Here is a 15,652-nt window from a genome sequence, read left to right as displayed (position 1 = left end):
AGGGACTTTACAAGACTTCACAACACTGCGAAACCCCAGTGTCCTTAGTCTTCAATGGAACAATTGTAATGTTAATCTTGGTGACAGCAGAAGATTAAAGTCAGCACAAGTTGGTCATCTGAAGAATTAGTGGAAGTCTAAAAAGTCTTGAGGTGTGTTTGTGCTTAATATCCTCCAATAATATAAACTTCCCCCCACAGTGTTACTTCTGTGTGGATAAAGTGGAGTAGATTCAGTGCTGGAGTCCAACTCCAGAGAAACAAAACACCCCGAGGCTTCAATATTTCCACCATGTTTTACTGTAAGATTTGATTTATTGCAGCATCCTGCTTACCTTCTTGTGACATCTAACTTGGATTCATAAGAACAAAGAACCCTTTTTTCCAGTTCTGAGTTGCTGCTTTGTCCTACCCAAAGTATCTTCTGACTGCTCGTGTTCTTTATTTAGCAAACTACCTGTGATGAAGATGTTTTTCTACCCTTCAGTAAGCAAAGCTTGATGTATTGATCTGATGGTGTGCTCACATTTGGTCTGCTTGATCCTCCTTTGGGTAGCAGTGAAACAGCACTGGCATGCACCTTGCTGTGTCAACCTTCAGCTGAGAATAATTTGATGCTGAGAATTCGACCTTTGACACTTTATTGCAGTGTTCTGCTGGAAGCTTTAGGATTGATCATAAATATGACGCATGACTGAATGGAACATTTTGCTTTTTGCAAGCCTGTGAAGGCAAAGCACCACATTTTCTAGCTACCACCGTGAGCGATCACTCAGGTCAATAAAGACACGTCAAATGCAAATGCTTGCATTTTATTGATTTAGTCAGGTTGTCTATATTTGTGACTCAAAGATCAGACCAGTGTTGAAATCAGCATTGAAATCCTGTTGAATTCCAAAGCAAGTCGAGACAATTTTATTTCTCTGTCTATATGCATTTGAGAGAACCAGTTTCAGAATATTCAGGTGTTCTTCCCTTTACTGAATGTTAAACCAATAAAGACCATGACAAAGAAATCACTCTACTTTACAAAGAAAAGCAACAAATTCTCATATTTCAGACGCTGGAACAATAAAGTGATATCTTATCTTATCTGATGTATTGAGACAAATTTTATTTAAACAGACTTTTAAAATTCAGTGGAGTAAAAAGTAAAAGTTTCCCAGTGAAATATGGAAAGAGTAGAATTATAAAAAGTGACAGATTTCTGTGGAACTACAGTACAAACTATTTCTAAAACCTACAGTGTTTATATATTTCCATTTTAAGTGCTGTACTCTAAAACTGGTTTTCAGATGAGGATTATTAATTCATTTTGACCTCTGTGAATAAAACATTGACACCTTTTATTATGCTCCAACCTTATTGTATATCTTTATGAATATACAGATCCACAGTGGCAGCCACACACTTTTGTGATTAAACATAGTAAAAAACACATTATGTAACAACATGGGGAAAAAGTATCTAAAATGTATTAATAATACTACTGAAAGCCTAAATGAAGATGTGCCTTTGAGCTAAGCGTCATTCTTTAAGACGTGGAGAGTTATAGAGAGTCAAACATAATCCCTAAGTAGATGGACCCTCAGATATTTTGTTTTAACCCAGTACATATTTGAAGTTATGCAGCTTTGTTGAGCTTATTGTTGCATATAAACATAAACATTGTTTTTGTAATTTTTTTAAGTAATGTTTGCAGGAATTTTTATGGTGGGAAGAAGATATAATCAGATTCATTCTGCTGTTGTCAAGCTATGTAAAATCATACCCATAACCAATGTTCCCTCTAATTTTTCACGTGTCTGAGCGAACACACAAACTCCCTGAGCGATCCCTTGGACCACTGTGAGCGACATCAGACGTGTGCAATGTGGTCACGCCAGCATCGAATCCATCCAAGTTACATGGTTTATTAAGATAATCAAATTACAGCATTTACATTTATGTTAGACTACTTTTAATTAACTGCTTTAGCCCACTTACAATGAAAATGTAAAAAAAAAATCTTGTTCATGACCTATGTAGTATGTTAACACTATTGGAAGTAAAAATAACTTGAACTCCAATTTTGAAAACACAACTTTCTTTCTTTTTTAAAAAAAAAGCTCTGACTTGCATTATGAGTCTGTGGTCTAGGAGAGAGTCTGTAGCTCTCTGTCTGCAAAATACAGTATATAATGACCAATGCTGGGCAATTAATTATATAGTTACTTCTTTAAAAAAGTAACTCAGTTTGGCAAACAACAAAGTTTTTTTGCAGCTATTTTTTTTAAATGCAGCCAAGGCATTTTTAAATAAACATTTCAAACTATTTACAGAACAATCAGCTGTTCTGCATCAAATCTGATGCCACACAAATTATTTGTGCCACTCCAAAAAATAATTTCTGTCCACTATTAGATAAAGTAGAACAGCAGCCTGATACCTGCAGGCCTGACAACAGGAGATGTATCACTCCTGTAACACCTGTAACATTCAGCAGTCGTCTCATTGTTCTGACACACACAACAAAACTATTGACTACATTACACACTAACTACACAAGATTTGCGCTAAACGTCTCAAATCACTCACATCTCAAAGCACCGCATCAACTCCTAAAACTTCCCCCAGTTTCGTAACAACTAGATGTCACGTTGCCATATCATTTTTTGATTGGTCGACATGGTACTTTTTTTGGACGAATAGGAAAGGTGGGTGGAGTTTGTTTTTGCTCACAGGCGGAGAGTGCTTTCGAGCCTTTTTCCTTATAAAACGCCGTTTTACCGTTTGTTCCCGCAGTAAATATAAACAACGATAGTATTCAGGAAGAAAACCAAACATTGCAGATATTTTTATCATAACTCTGGTTTTACGTGGCCTATCAACACAATTTAAAAACTGGTATAAAGTCCACACTTTTTCCGTAATTGTTCCGTCTGTCCTGCTCACATCTCCAATGGTTGTACACGTTGTCATTAATGTGGCTTCACTCCACATCAGCCACGCCGCTTTGCTCGGCACATAAGGACGCTGTCATAGCCTGTCAACCACGTTGATTAGCTGCGTATATACGAATGTAAATCGCATCATTGGCTGGACTATGGGATAAGGTGGAATCGTTCTAATCCCATACAGGAGCAGCCAATCACTTACTGACTAACACTGCAAAACAGAATTGTTAAAGTATTAATTTTAATTTCAAATCAGGTTAGATTTTTTTTGTGCGCAACACAGATTTTCTGTGCGCAGAGACCATGCCAGCAGTGCGCAATTGCGCACGTGCGCAGCTTCAACCAAGTCTGGTTCTAAACTGTGCAGAATTACACTCCCCAGACACTTTATTAGGTTAACTTGCTTAGCTGTTCATTCACACAAATATAATCAGCCAGTCACGTGCCTGCAGTTCAGTGCATTTGGTATCGTTTGCAGCTTGAGACACTCTGCTGAAAGGTGATTTACACAACTTTGACTATGACATGGTTGTTTGTGTAACTATTTCAGAAACAGATTATAGAAGATTGTAAAAAATGTTACCAGGTCTGATGAGTTTCATTTTAATTAATGGTTAAGACTGCTTCTGGTGGAGTGATGTGGGGGATGTGTTCTTGGCACACTTTGGCCTCTTTAGCACCAACTGAACACCATTTAACCACCACCTACCTGAGTATTATTGCTCACTATATCTATTCCTTTATGGCTACAGTGTACCGATGTTCTGTTGGCTTCTTCCAGAAGGATAACGCACCGTGTCACAATGTCAAATGCCATCTCAAACTAGTTTCTTGAATGTGACATTGAGTTTGCTGTCCTCAAATGCCCTCCACAATCATCAGAGCTCAATCCAATAGAGCAGCTTTGAGATGCGGTGGAACAGGAAATTCATAACACTGGTGTGAAAAAGAAAGGTCTGCAACATCTGTGTGATACTATCGTGTCAATATTGGCTTAACTCTCAGGATAATGTGTCCTTTGAATCTATGGCATGGACAATTCAAGCACTTCTGAAAGCAAATGTGGGCCAAAACCGGACCCCTCTGTGTACGTTTGAAGCACTGTACTGTTTATAAAATTGTTTTGAAGATAAACGTTAATTAATTTTGACCTAACTAAAAAAATGACACTTTGTTACACTATAACTTACAGATTTCTGAATATCCAGAGCCACAGTGGCAGACAGACACTACTGTGATTAAGCCTACTGAAATACATATTTTATGGCCATATGGGAGCAAAGTAATTACATTTTGTAACATTTTTATTATCATTATTATCATTGATAAGCTGTAAAGTTATACACAGACAAATACAATCTGTAAATAAATGGAGCCTCCGGTATCTGCTTTTAATCCAGTGAAAGTCCCTATATGGAACAGATAAATACAAACTTTATAAGATTTATATCTGTCTTGTGTGAAACTTGTATGAAAAGCATACAAGAGTGAAAACAGATATAAGATCCCTTGAAAAATCATATAAATTAAACTGGTATGTTTTGGAGACTTACTAAAACAATATGTGAAAGTAATGACAAAGTGGCCACTTTCATGAGTAAATCATATAAGCCTTATATGATTCACTATATGAAGTAAGGCAAATCTTATGCAAGTTTTTTCTAATTCTTTTCCATATGGGTCTGAAGTTAAGCAACTGTGGAGAGCTTTTTATTGTTTACAGGCATTCTTTTGGTCGGAACAAGATAACATCTGTGATTCTGTGCAGCCTGTCTTAGAGCTGACACCATTGAGATACTCATTCAATAAATCAGCAAATAATGACACTCCTCACACATCCTTTTATTTTTATTTTTCTCTCTCTTTCGTGAGTTCCTGCACACAGATATCAGTAAAGTTGTGGCTGCAGAAGCCTTCTTGTCCTTAGCATCTAGCCATCTTGCTAGTTCAGCAGAAGGGAAGCATAGCCTTGGTTACTTTTATGTGGCAGGTAGTTTCAAATGCAACTTTTCAGACAGCTCAACAAAAGTTCTGAAATATGCAAACTGTTTCTGTGTGCTGAGTGATAACTTCACTTAGGAAAGTTATCTAAAGGTCGTGTAAAACTGTTGAACAGTAGGCTGTGTGGGCTAATATTTTGGTATAGTGGTTTACTGTAATGGACTACTGTGGGCTGTAATGACAATCATAGACAGGTTAGAAATATGCACGTTAAAAACAAAAATGTCTTTCGATAACATCCCTCCAATTTTCCGTGTGCCTTTATTCTCACTTCTGACTTTATTTTCTGGAACAATAGTGTTTACTGAGTTCAGCCGTTTAGTGATACCCAGCAAGCCTGCACATTAATTTGTGTGATGAAGTGTACAGGCCCCGTGTCTGAGTCTACAATATCAACCCTGCCAGCGTGACAGGAGTGTCGGCCCCACAGGCCCGAAGCTTTCACCGTGACAGACAGCTCAACAGCCATTATGACAAAACAGCAACATGAACCGAACCAGCCAGTGAAACTTTGAGAGAGATGAGATACTCGAGGCTCAGTTAGGAAAGAAGATGGAAACGAGCAGGGCTTGACATCCGCGAGGCAAGAGTCAAACGAAGCAAAACAAAGAGAGAAAGTAAGACAAGAACAACAGGATTTTCTCTCTCTTAGCTTCTGCAAAGAATTTAGATCGTCTCGCAATACCTGACTGCTTTTTTATGCTGACATAGCCGACATGTTTGTTACCACGCTCTGGTAACTAGCAAACTGCTCTGCGGAGTCAAAGTGTAGCCTTTAAAAAACTACTCACTATTATTAGCAATTAACACATTTACTTTGCAGGATTTCTCACGCATGCTTTAAGCGTGTGAAAGAGTTGGAGATGTGTGTGTCAATGAGAAGGAGTCAGGTATAACAGTTTAAAATACCAGTTAGATTTTAGATCTGTAATACTGTATCATCCAGCCAAGGCTTTACTATTTTCAGGATAGGGTTCAAAGTTAGCATCCTCTTTCCTCTACCTTGTGGTTTTGAACCCCAGTTGTGCAGGATGTTGGATTTCTGCCACAGAAGCCACAGTGCTGAAAACAACATGTGCAAAAACATATGCAGGAGGGTCATTTGCAAAGAAAGAGTTCTCATCTCTTCCATTTAATCTGTTCACTGTGCTGTCTTTGTAAATACAGACAATAATCTTTTTTTAATATAAAAATTCAGATTGTGCAGGCGCAACATGTTAGCAAATCTGTTCCTAAGTTCACTTCTCAGAGTTATTGTTTTAAGACCAGCATTCACAAAGTGTGACTGATCCGCAGACCCAAAGAATTACACAACTGGAAATTTCTTTCATCCACTTCATGTCATCCTGTGTCATCTTAAGGTGCTTGGAACAAGACCACACAGCAGGCTAAACCTTTTTAAATTTGACCAGTACACCTTAGAAAATGTCACTTCACCAGGAGTTCAAGACTTCACCAAGACTATAAATATCATTACAATGACACATTACATTTACAAACAGTGCTTGACGCACATATTCTCTTGTGTAGCCCTCCATCTTTGGCTTGGTACTGTGGTATTTGAGCCTTTGGGAAATTTTTGCTAATATATTGCACATGTGGCATTTTATTTGCCAAAAGTGTCTTTAAATCCATTTTTTTAAAGTCCAGATTCGCATCTGTCCCTCCAGCAGCTTATTTCGGAAGCTATTTACATTCGATTATCATTATTCATGACGTTTGACTCTGATCCAATCGGAACAATCTAATGAATAATGCAAATTTCCTTATGCTACATCTTTATCTGGGAGTAATGAGCGCAGCTAGAGATGTAAGACCGTATAATAGGACGGCCCCCTCAGAGGCGCAGAGTCGGATTGTCAGTCGGAAAAACCTCGATGTAGCTTCCAAGCATATTTAATTTGAATCGCCGATGTGACGTAACAGCTCACGCCACCTTAAAATCACTCACACTCCAGGCTTGAATTTCAAATAAGAGGTAGGAGCACATTTTTGACCAGAAGTGATTGACTCACACTGCTGACTTATCCTCACTCTTTAAGTTGACCTGACTCCTCAGCTGCTAGCTGCTTCACTGTTGTCTCTAGCAAGTGGCTAACGGTGTCTGCCTGCAGCTTGGTGATGAGGAGGTGGTGTGCAGAATCACATTAGCTTATCTACCTTGTGACAGTTGTGAAATATGCCTGCTTTTACCCACCTCTGTCTGAAATCTGGGACTGTTGGTTAAAAAAGCGGAGATGAATTTTGTTGGTAAATTCTCCCCGTGCGAAAAACAGAAAGCTTGACAGGCAGCAGCAGTCGAGAGGCTTAGCGAACTGTCAGTTAGTGCTCAGTTGCTGTATATTTGTGCCAGCTTGTGGTAGAACGTTAAGCTTCAGTGGGGCAAAAGGGATGTACAAAAAAAAGAAAGAAAGATTTTCTCATCCTGTGTTGTGTCTCGCCTCATCCTGTGAGCCTCTCACCACTGCGCCCACTTGGGGCCTGATTCTTTAATCAATAAACCAATGTTACTGCTCAATACCTCAGTGGATGCTTGCACAGTCTGCTAACCTGAGAAACTCACAGCAGGTTTCTGCATTACTCATCCTCTAAAACCTTTTTGTCATTAATGACACTGATGCATTTTGTAAGGGAGAGCACCATGAAACACTTCCACAAAGGTAAATGAAAGCTGTTGGTGTTCTCTGTGCTACAGAGTCCCAGAAGAAGGATTCTGATCATTTATTAATGGAGATAGATTCACATTCATAATAGTGCCACAGCTGTTCATCTGGGGAGCTTAAAACATCACTTGAAATGAGCATCTTCAGGGTCATCCCAGTTGCCATCGAGCTTTAAAAAAAAGCTGGGGAGGGAAAAAGAGATGAAGGCATTCTCATTTACAATGCTTTTCACAGACTCCTTGATTGGTATTCAAGCCAGTGTTTGACTTCTGTCTTTAGTGCATTAATTTTAATGAAAAATGTGTTCCACATTGCCAGTCATTATTTCCTCCACATACTGAAAAGGCTCACTGACCCGCTGCCAGTGTTGTGCCATGTCTGTGTGATTTTAACCACAGGCCAACCAAAGACCATTACATTATATCTCCTTAGACTTCAAAGTGCAAAGGAGGGGTTACAAGCGGATAGTGCGAGCTATAAAAAAAATGTTTTATTATTCTAATGATTACAGCAGTAAAGACACGAGCCTTTGAGGACTGGCGTTTGGTCTTTTCCTGACAGCTGAGACAGACATTTTCCCCAGTGTTATCTCTCACAACAGGAACAGACGCCGTCTCCAGCCTTCTTTTGTGGTCTACAGTGAAATGTTGTATCAATAATACACCGAGACAGTATACAGGGGGTATGAATTATTGAAAGGCACGCTGGTTCGGCTGGGGTTCTAATCTCCACAGAGCAGTTAATTTGATGTTCTTGTTTTTCTGTTTTGGAATCAACCTGCAATGCACCATCCATCCCAGCAAATATCACAGGCAGAGAGGAGCAGGCCACTGGGAACTAAATGAATGATCTACTAATGCTAATGTCCTCTGCCAGCCGAGGTCTTGCTTAATAAACCTCAAGATGAGACAGCCGTGTGAGAAATAACATGATAAAAAGTAAGCCTCGTCAATTCAAGCCCACACACCTGAAAGTGCGGCTGATAATGACAGTGGAATTAGTAATGAGGATGAGTGAAGGTGCATTCGTCCATTTAGGGGCTACAAAGGCTTAAGGGTTATGCTTTGTAACCTGAATCAGGGCTCTGGAGTGAATATCAATATCTAAGGCAGGCAGCTGATTAGTGGGAAATGTTCACTCAGCAGAGTGTGAGACACTGATCTGACTTCTAATTTATCTCGTTTAAAAAGTCATGTGCTGGTTTTCACAGCAGGTGCATCCAGACCAATACCCAGCCTTGTCTGGGATATTATCAGCCAGCTCAAGATTCAACAAACTGGTCAATAAAGAAAATGGTGTATTATCTCCCAGTCACATCAGGACAGGGGAACTGGAGTCTCAGACTTTCTAATTAGTCGTTCTTATTTTATCATAATCTGTTTGAATCTGTTGAAGGGATGCTCAGCTGACAGCGGGGGACTTAGAGGGAAATTTGCTCTAGTGAAATGGCTTTGCTGCTGTGAGCATGATAGCTGCAGATATTTTCAAACAGCTGCAAGCCAAATGTGCCCTTTTTTTGGACTGCACACAGGGGAGAAAAAAGATTCATTTTTTCAGTTCTCATATTTCCTTAAATGGTGAGATGAAGATGTGTGAAATATTAAATGAAAAGTTTAATGAAAAATATCCAACAATTTGCAAACCGTTTTACAAATTTTCAGGTTATGCTCAGTTTTTCCCAGTTAAAGATTTGATTAGTCGTATAATCTGTGTATGAAATTAAAAGCAGATAGAAATCTGAGAAATTAGAAAAATGTATCCTAAGTTTGAATTTGATACTTTCCCAAAAGTCTGTACAGGGGCTGACAACCAATACATTTCCTTTGGCTAAAAAGACACCTGGCACAACATCTCACTTTCAGCTAGCTTATTAGATGAACAGGTTACATGAATGTTTACAAAAAGCATCCCAGAGATGCTGAATTTTTCTAAAGTAAAGATGGGGAATGGTTCAGCAACTTAGGTTTCTTGTGGTTCTCATTTGTGGTACGTAATGTTATCTAAAGTTTCAGAGAACTCAGAGAAACCCAGGGAAAAGGCTGTAAACCAAGAGTGAATCTTTGGGCCCTCAGACAGAACTGGATTAAATGTAAACATGATTCTGCACTGGAAATTACTGTGTGAGCACAGGAACACTTCTAAAAACCGCTGAGTGTAAACACAGTGTGTTTGTTTCAACAAATAGAAGTTAAAACTCTACCATGCAATTACATAAAAAACATAAAGATCCAAAACCAGCTGCTGTCCCTTGTCCATAGATCAGTTAAGGTGGGCTAAGCTGAGGTGAAAAACGTATGTGGTGTGTGGTCCTTTTTGGAAATGGTATATTATTCACAATAACTATTACCGTCACTGATTGTGACCTACACCCGTTTTTACACCTTGGCTCGTGTGATTAGGTAGAGGATCATTAGGGGGTCCATTGTCCCTCTTGGGGAGACACCCCCATAGGGCTTAAATCTGGCACTCTCCACCATTTGACCTTAGAACTGAAGAAGCTTCACGGATCAGAGGTGAAACATCTTCAAGAAAACTTAAAGAAGTCCAGAAGCTTTTCTTTCCAAGCTCTTTAGAGTACCATGACCTGGATGACTGAGAACCTTCACAGACACAATAACTATTAAAAACATGAAGAAAGAAGAAATCCAATACCGAAGAAAAAGACTGGGAAGCGAAATTTTGCTTTTAAAAATAAACCAGCTGATCTCCACAGTTATGAAGAAAAGAGGTTTCTAAAAAGAGGTGATGCAGCAAAATTGTAAACATGCCCCTGCACTTTAAAAAATGCACGTTTTTTTCAAACAATAGCATTTCTCAGTACTGTCTGTGCAGACTCAAACACTGCCGCCCCAATATGACAAGTCGTAGCACTTTTAAAATCAGCCTTATGTGTGTTTGTGTGTATTTAATTTACTGATCAATTAAGAAATGGAAAAAATGAGTTAAAACAAAAGGGGCAATTTTTTAGCAAAACTGAATCGTGATCTCTGTTTGATTTCGTTACTGTAGCTTACTTGTGGTACTTAGGCTATTTAGAAGTAGAATGGGAAGCAGAGCCTCCAGCTGCCCGACCCCTCTTCTGTAAAGCCAGCTCCCAGTTTGGATTCACACTGGATCAGGTGACCCTTAACCCTCCATTAGCTTTGTTCCAATAGCTCTAGACTGCTGGAGTATTTCATCTTCACTCATCTTTTTTCACTGACTATGTGTTTATATTCTGTGTGTTTAATTAGTTTTTATTCATTTCTAGCTCCCTTCCACAATGTAGGATTCTTCCCATCAAAGAAGAGTTTTTCCTTCCCACTGTCGCCAACTGCATGCTTATGGAGGACCCTTGGAGTTTTCTCCATGTCATTGTAGGATCTTCACCTTACAATATAAAGTGCCTTGCAGTGTGTGCTTTGTATGGATTTTGGTGCTATATAACGAAAATTGAAAAAACTAAACTGAATGAACAAATGTGTGACCACAGATTGCGTTTTGGCAATTAGCATGGTAGTAATATGTGTAATTTTTATTTACTGTGATTTGTGATGAATAAGTTGTCACTTCAGTCTAAACCTATAAAATCTGTCAAAAATCTTTTATTTAAATGTCACTTTTATTACGATCCTGCATTGGAAGTCCTGTTGATGAACAAAACCTCAAATCTCTCTTTCTGCTGTAATCAGTGTTGCACAAAAATACGTGAAACAAGACCTTTTCTTCAGCCCCAACCTACACATCCTCCAACACTATCAGAAGCAGCTTGTCTTTAGCTTCCTTGTGGCAGAAGGAATTTGCATCAATGGCCACATAACATGCAATGGCATGTAATGTCCCCACAGCTCGGTAGTAGATGCCAGTGGCACTGTGATGTACGTTCAATTTCTCTGCTGAGGATGATGTGAGGTGACAGTGGATTTGGTCAGGATTGGTGTGACATGCACTCTTTGAGCAGGGGCCCATCTTCCAAAAAAGCAGCAACAAATAACATTTCCTCTTTGCTCTGCACCTGCTGACGAATCTAAAGACTCTTTTTTTTTTCTGTCAAACACAGAAAGCTCAATGCAGTGCATGTGAACTTGCAAGCAAACTCTCTGGTTAGAAAAGGGAACATAAAATCAGATGGATTATAAAAAGAATCCACATTGCGGTTATGGATAAATAATATGCAACAGTTAATGGAAATTGGCGTGAAATAGTGTCCTGATAGACTTCCTATTTTAAACAATCTTTTCTTCTGTAGCTTGAATTTGCTTCATTTTTTCATGCAAATTATTCTGTAAAAGTGTATAAATCGTGTCACTCTTCATGTTGTACACAGACATTTAACATTTAAATCCCATTTACTAAAAATCTTCACACAGTGAGACCTCAGGGAAGCCTGCCTTTCTAAATCTATAAAGCAACAAATCCTTCAAACACCCTGGTGTATTTGACAGTGTTATCTGCAATGTAAGTAAATTAAATCAAGCTTCCCCCGCTTTTAGAAAACTCATGCAATATTTGCTAGATTGAACTGCAAATTCTCATGACTAGAATTTGTAGGGGAGAAAAAATACACACAAATGCTGGAGCCTGTTGTCGAGCTGCTGCATTTAAAATACATTTGAAGAGAGGGATTATTCCTTTAAAGAGGGTGAAGCCCACTACAAGTGCAAGAGCAACAGATGCACAAGGCTGCAACAGATGTGTAAATCAGCCCTCATGAATAAGTCAAAAATCCCCTTTTTTATTATGTCGAAACTTTGCCGTACAGATTAAACGCACGACTATCCTGCTTTTCCACAAGCTGCAGTTACATGTGTTCAGATTTATATTTAGAGGCATAAACCATACATGCCTGAAAATGTTTTTATTTTATTTTGATTGTAAGCTGTTGTGCTCAAGACATCACTGGGCATCACTCAGCCTTAAGGCTACAGTAAAGAAACTCTGCCCTCCGGAGCAAACTGAGGAGTCAATGGGAATTTGTTTTGTGTTGTACACCTATTGCTCCCCGTTGCCCTGAGGTCACAAAAACTCATTAAGGATATATAAATGGCCACGAGTGTTCAGTGAAAGCCCTGTCCGAGTAACCATCTCTGAGCATACATGTGGGAAATAAATAGAAAAGGACAAGCACATGTTTAAGCAGACTGCTGCTTTCTTCGACTTTTGCATGACAGAAAAGCATTCACAAACAAAATCCATTACTATTAGCTCTACTCTTGGAAACAAATGAGCATGGAGCCATACAAAGCACAGAGAAAGTGCTGCCTTACAACCAGTGCACATCAGGAGCTAATGATATTACTCACCCGGTTCTTTGTGGTCAGAGCTGTGGCCAGACAATAGGAAAAGGAAATCCTGACAGGTGTCCTGATCCAACGATGTGCTGTTGTGCAGGCAGAGGTCAACAATTAGGGTCACAGCTCTCTGACAGACCATGTCATACTCCTCTCTGTCAGAACTCATGCTCCCAGCTGCATCCTCAGCCGCGTGTGCTCATCCAAGGGGACCAATACTCCCACGCACACATGCAGCAGGCTGGCATGCAGAACATAAATGCAACTTGTCTCCGTCCTAGGCTGATTCTTCTCCTTCTTCTGCCGTCTCTCGAGTGTGTGTGCATGTTTTCTTGTGTGCGTGCGTGTGTGTGCTTCACTTTGTTTGTGTGTTCATGTGTGTAAGCTTGTCCCAACATTGTGTGTGCGTGTGTGTAAGATGGACCAATATTTTTTAGTGCATAAACATGTGGTGTTTGTGCTGCTCCCCATGTGTCCATGTGTAAGTGTGTGTGTAACTGTGTTTTGTAGACTTAATTAATCACATTTATCCCCATGTGTTATAAGCGCAGAATTATTGCATCACATTGACGCCAGGAAAGCAAGTCAAACAAAAAACACTGATTTCAGTCAAACCTGCGTACTGTATACTATAAAATGTCAGAGCTTGATGACACCTTCAAGCCCCCTCACCTTTGGCTGTTATGCCACCACACATTCGTTGAGTGTGAACAGACTTTTAAAAAACCCACAAGACTTGTTTTTCTCAAGTTGTCTAACATGGCTGGTCCCTGCAGGTCAGAGACTCCCCTGACATGAATTTTCCCTGAGCTGAGCCACCTGTTACTGCCAGGTCTCAGTCCCACAGACAATCCCCTATCGGTTCAACTGTGATCCCTTAATGACCTGTAATGATGATGGTTCACCTATTTGTGAGTAAGTAGGGCTCCATATAATGTACACTGTTTATACTCTAAAATACAAACTCAAATAGCCAACAGTTTATGCAGCTACTTCTCCCCTCCAATCACTCTGTCGCTGCTATTGATTGACTATGTTGCTGCCATCCCATGTGCAATATCTCAGTCTTCCTTGTTCTGTGCAATATTTTGGTCTTCCCTTTTTGCCATGCAATATTTTGATCTCTGTGAAATTACCATTCCCATCCGTGTTTGGAACCAGAAGTGATCATATTTAAGTGGAGTGATGTGTTATCAGCCAAACTGCTACTTAGCTTGGTTAGCAAGAATTTTATAAACTGTGCATAAAGCAGATACTGAAGCGCAAACTTTTGGACTTACTGTACCACTCAGCAAACTATCTAAGCTAATATTTCAATACTGAAAAACTATAACTCCATAAATATCAACTATAATATAGTTGTGGATGAAAAATGTTTCCAAAATGAAATTGTGCTGACATCAGAGGCATACCATTGCCATTTGTTGCATACCCTTCATGAATGTTTGGATGTCCTCCTTGGATGCTGGAGTCAAAACCCCTTTGAATAGAGAATGATTAGCAGATTTATTAGACCATCTTTCTTAAAAACAATAAAAACACAGCTATTTTAAAAATCTCTTGAAAATGCATTTTTTTAACTAAAAATTAATTAATTCACAATTTTAACTTTTAGTCAGAAATTAGTCAAGCATAACATTCAACTACTAAATCAAATCCTTCTGTTTAGGAATTAGCATCTTATTTAAGACTATTTTTCTGTTTTTTGTAAAACAGAGTATTTGTAAATGGATGCATAACAACAATATTTTATTTTAGCACTGAAAATATCGTGTTCGTTACACCTTGCATATACCGATGGGTTAATACAATACAATACAAGTTTATTTATATAGCACATTTAAAACCAAGGTACACCAAAGTGCTTCAAAACAAGGTTAAAGCATAACAAATATGAGACCATAACAGGGTACAAATAAACTAACAAGTGAAAAACGCTAGTTAAACAATCAATACAGATAAAATAGGAAATAAACATCTGAGCGTAATTTAAAAGATAAAATCACTGAGTACTTGTTAATATAAGGTGGGGGTATTTATACAGTGATACATCAAATAGAAGATAAATAACATAGGGATAAATATAGGGAATGAGCACAAACTAACCGAAAACACTTGCTCAAACAGGTAAGTCTTTAACCGTGATTTAAATGAATGGATGGAATCAGAGGCGCGAATAGCTGCAGGAAGACTGTTCCAGAGGTTAGGGGCTGCCAGGGCAAAAGCACGGTCACCTCTGGTCTTTAGCCGGGACCTGGGCTGCACTAGGAGTAATTGTCCTGATGATCTTCGGGCTCTCCTAGGGGCACACGGACTAAGGAGTTCAATGAGGTAGCACGGTGCAGTATTGTTCATGATTTTAAAGGTAAGCAACACAATTTTAAACTCAATGTGGTATTTGATAGGAAGCCAATGCAGGTCAGCAAGGACTGGGGTAATAGAGGCAAACCTTCTGGTTCCAGTCAAAAGGCGTGCCACAGCATTCTGGACAAGCTGCAATTTATGAAGAAGGGCAGAGTGGAGACCAAAGTAAAGGGAATTACAGTAGTCTAATCTAGAGGTCACAAAAGCATGGATAAGATTTGACACAGTTGGTAAAAACTAGATTTAACTACAGAGGATACTTGTTTGTCGAACTTAAAGGAGCTGTCACTGAGGACACCTAAGTTGTTAACAGTGCCAGAAAGAAAGGCAGCAAGGGGTCCAAGAGTGTCAGCAAATTGGCTCCGGGAAATATGGCTATCAAACAACATGATTTCCGTTTTCTTCGTGTTTAATATAAG

General features: G+C 39.1%; 1 protein-coding gene across 1 annotated transcript in view; it reads right to left on the bottom strand.

Annotated features, from left to right (window-relative positions):
- Window positions 1–13,143, bottom strand: part of syt6a (synaptotagmin VIa) — an 83,214-nt gene extending 70,071 nt beyond the window's left edge. The window contains exon 1 of the mRNA XM_063463542.1: window positions 12,882–13,143. Coding sequence (XP_063319612.1) covers window positions 12,882–13,038 — 157 coding nt within the window. The 5' untranslated portion in view covers window positions 13,039–13,143. The remainder of the gene's footprint in view (window positions 1–12,881) is intronic.
- Between the last annotated feature and the right edge of the window lie 2,509 nt (window positions 13,144–15,652).

The sequence above is a fragment of the Pelmatolapia mariae genome, linkage group LG20 (genome assembly GCF_036321145.2).
Source record: "Pelmatolapia mariae isolate MD_Pm_ZW linkage group LG20, Pm_UMD_F_2, whole genome shotgun sequence".
In the NCBI taxonomy this organism is placed as follows: Eukaryota; Metazoa; Chordata; class Actinopteri; order Cichliformes; family Cichlidae; genus Pelmatolapia; species Pelmatolapia mariae.
The sequence above is the reverse complement of the archived record's forward strand: the minus strand, read 5'-3'. Positions and strand labels throughout refer to the sequence as shown.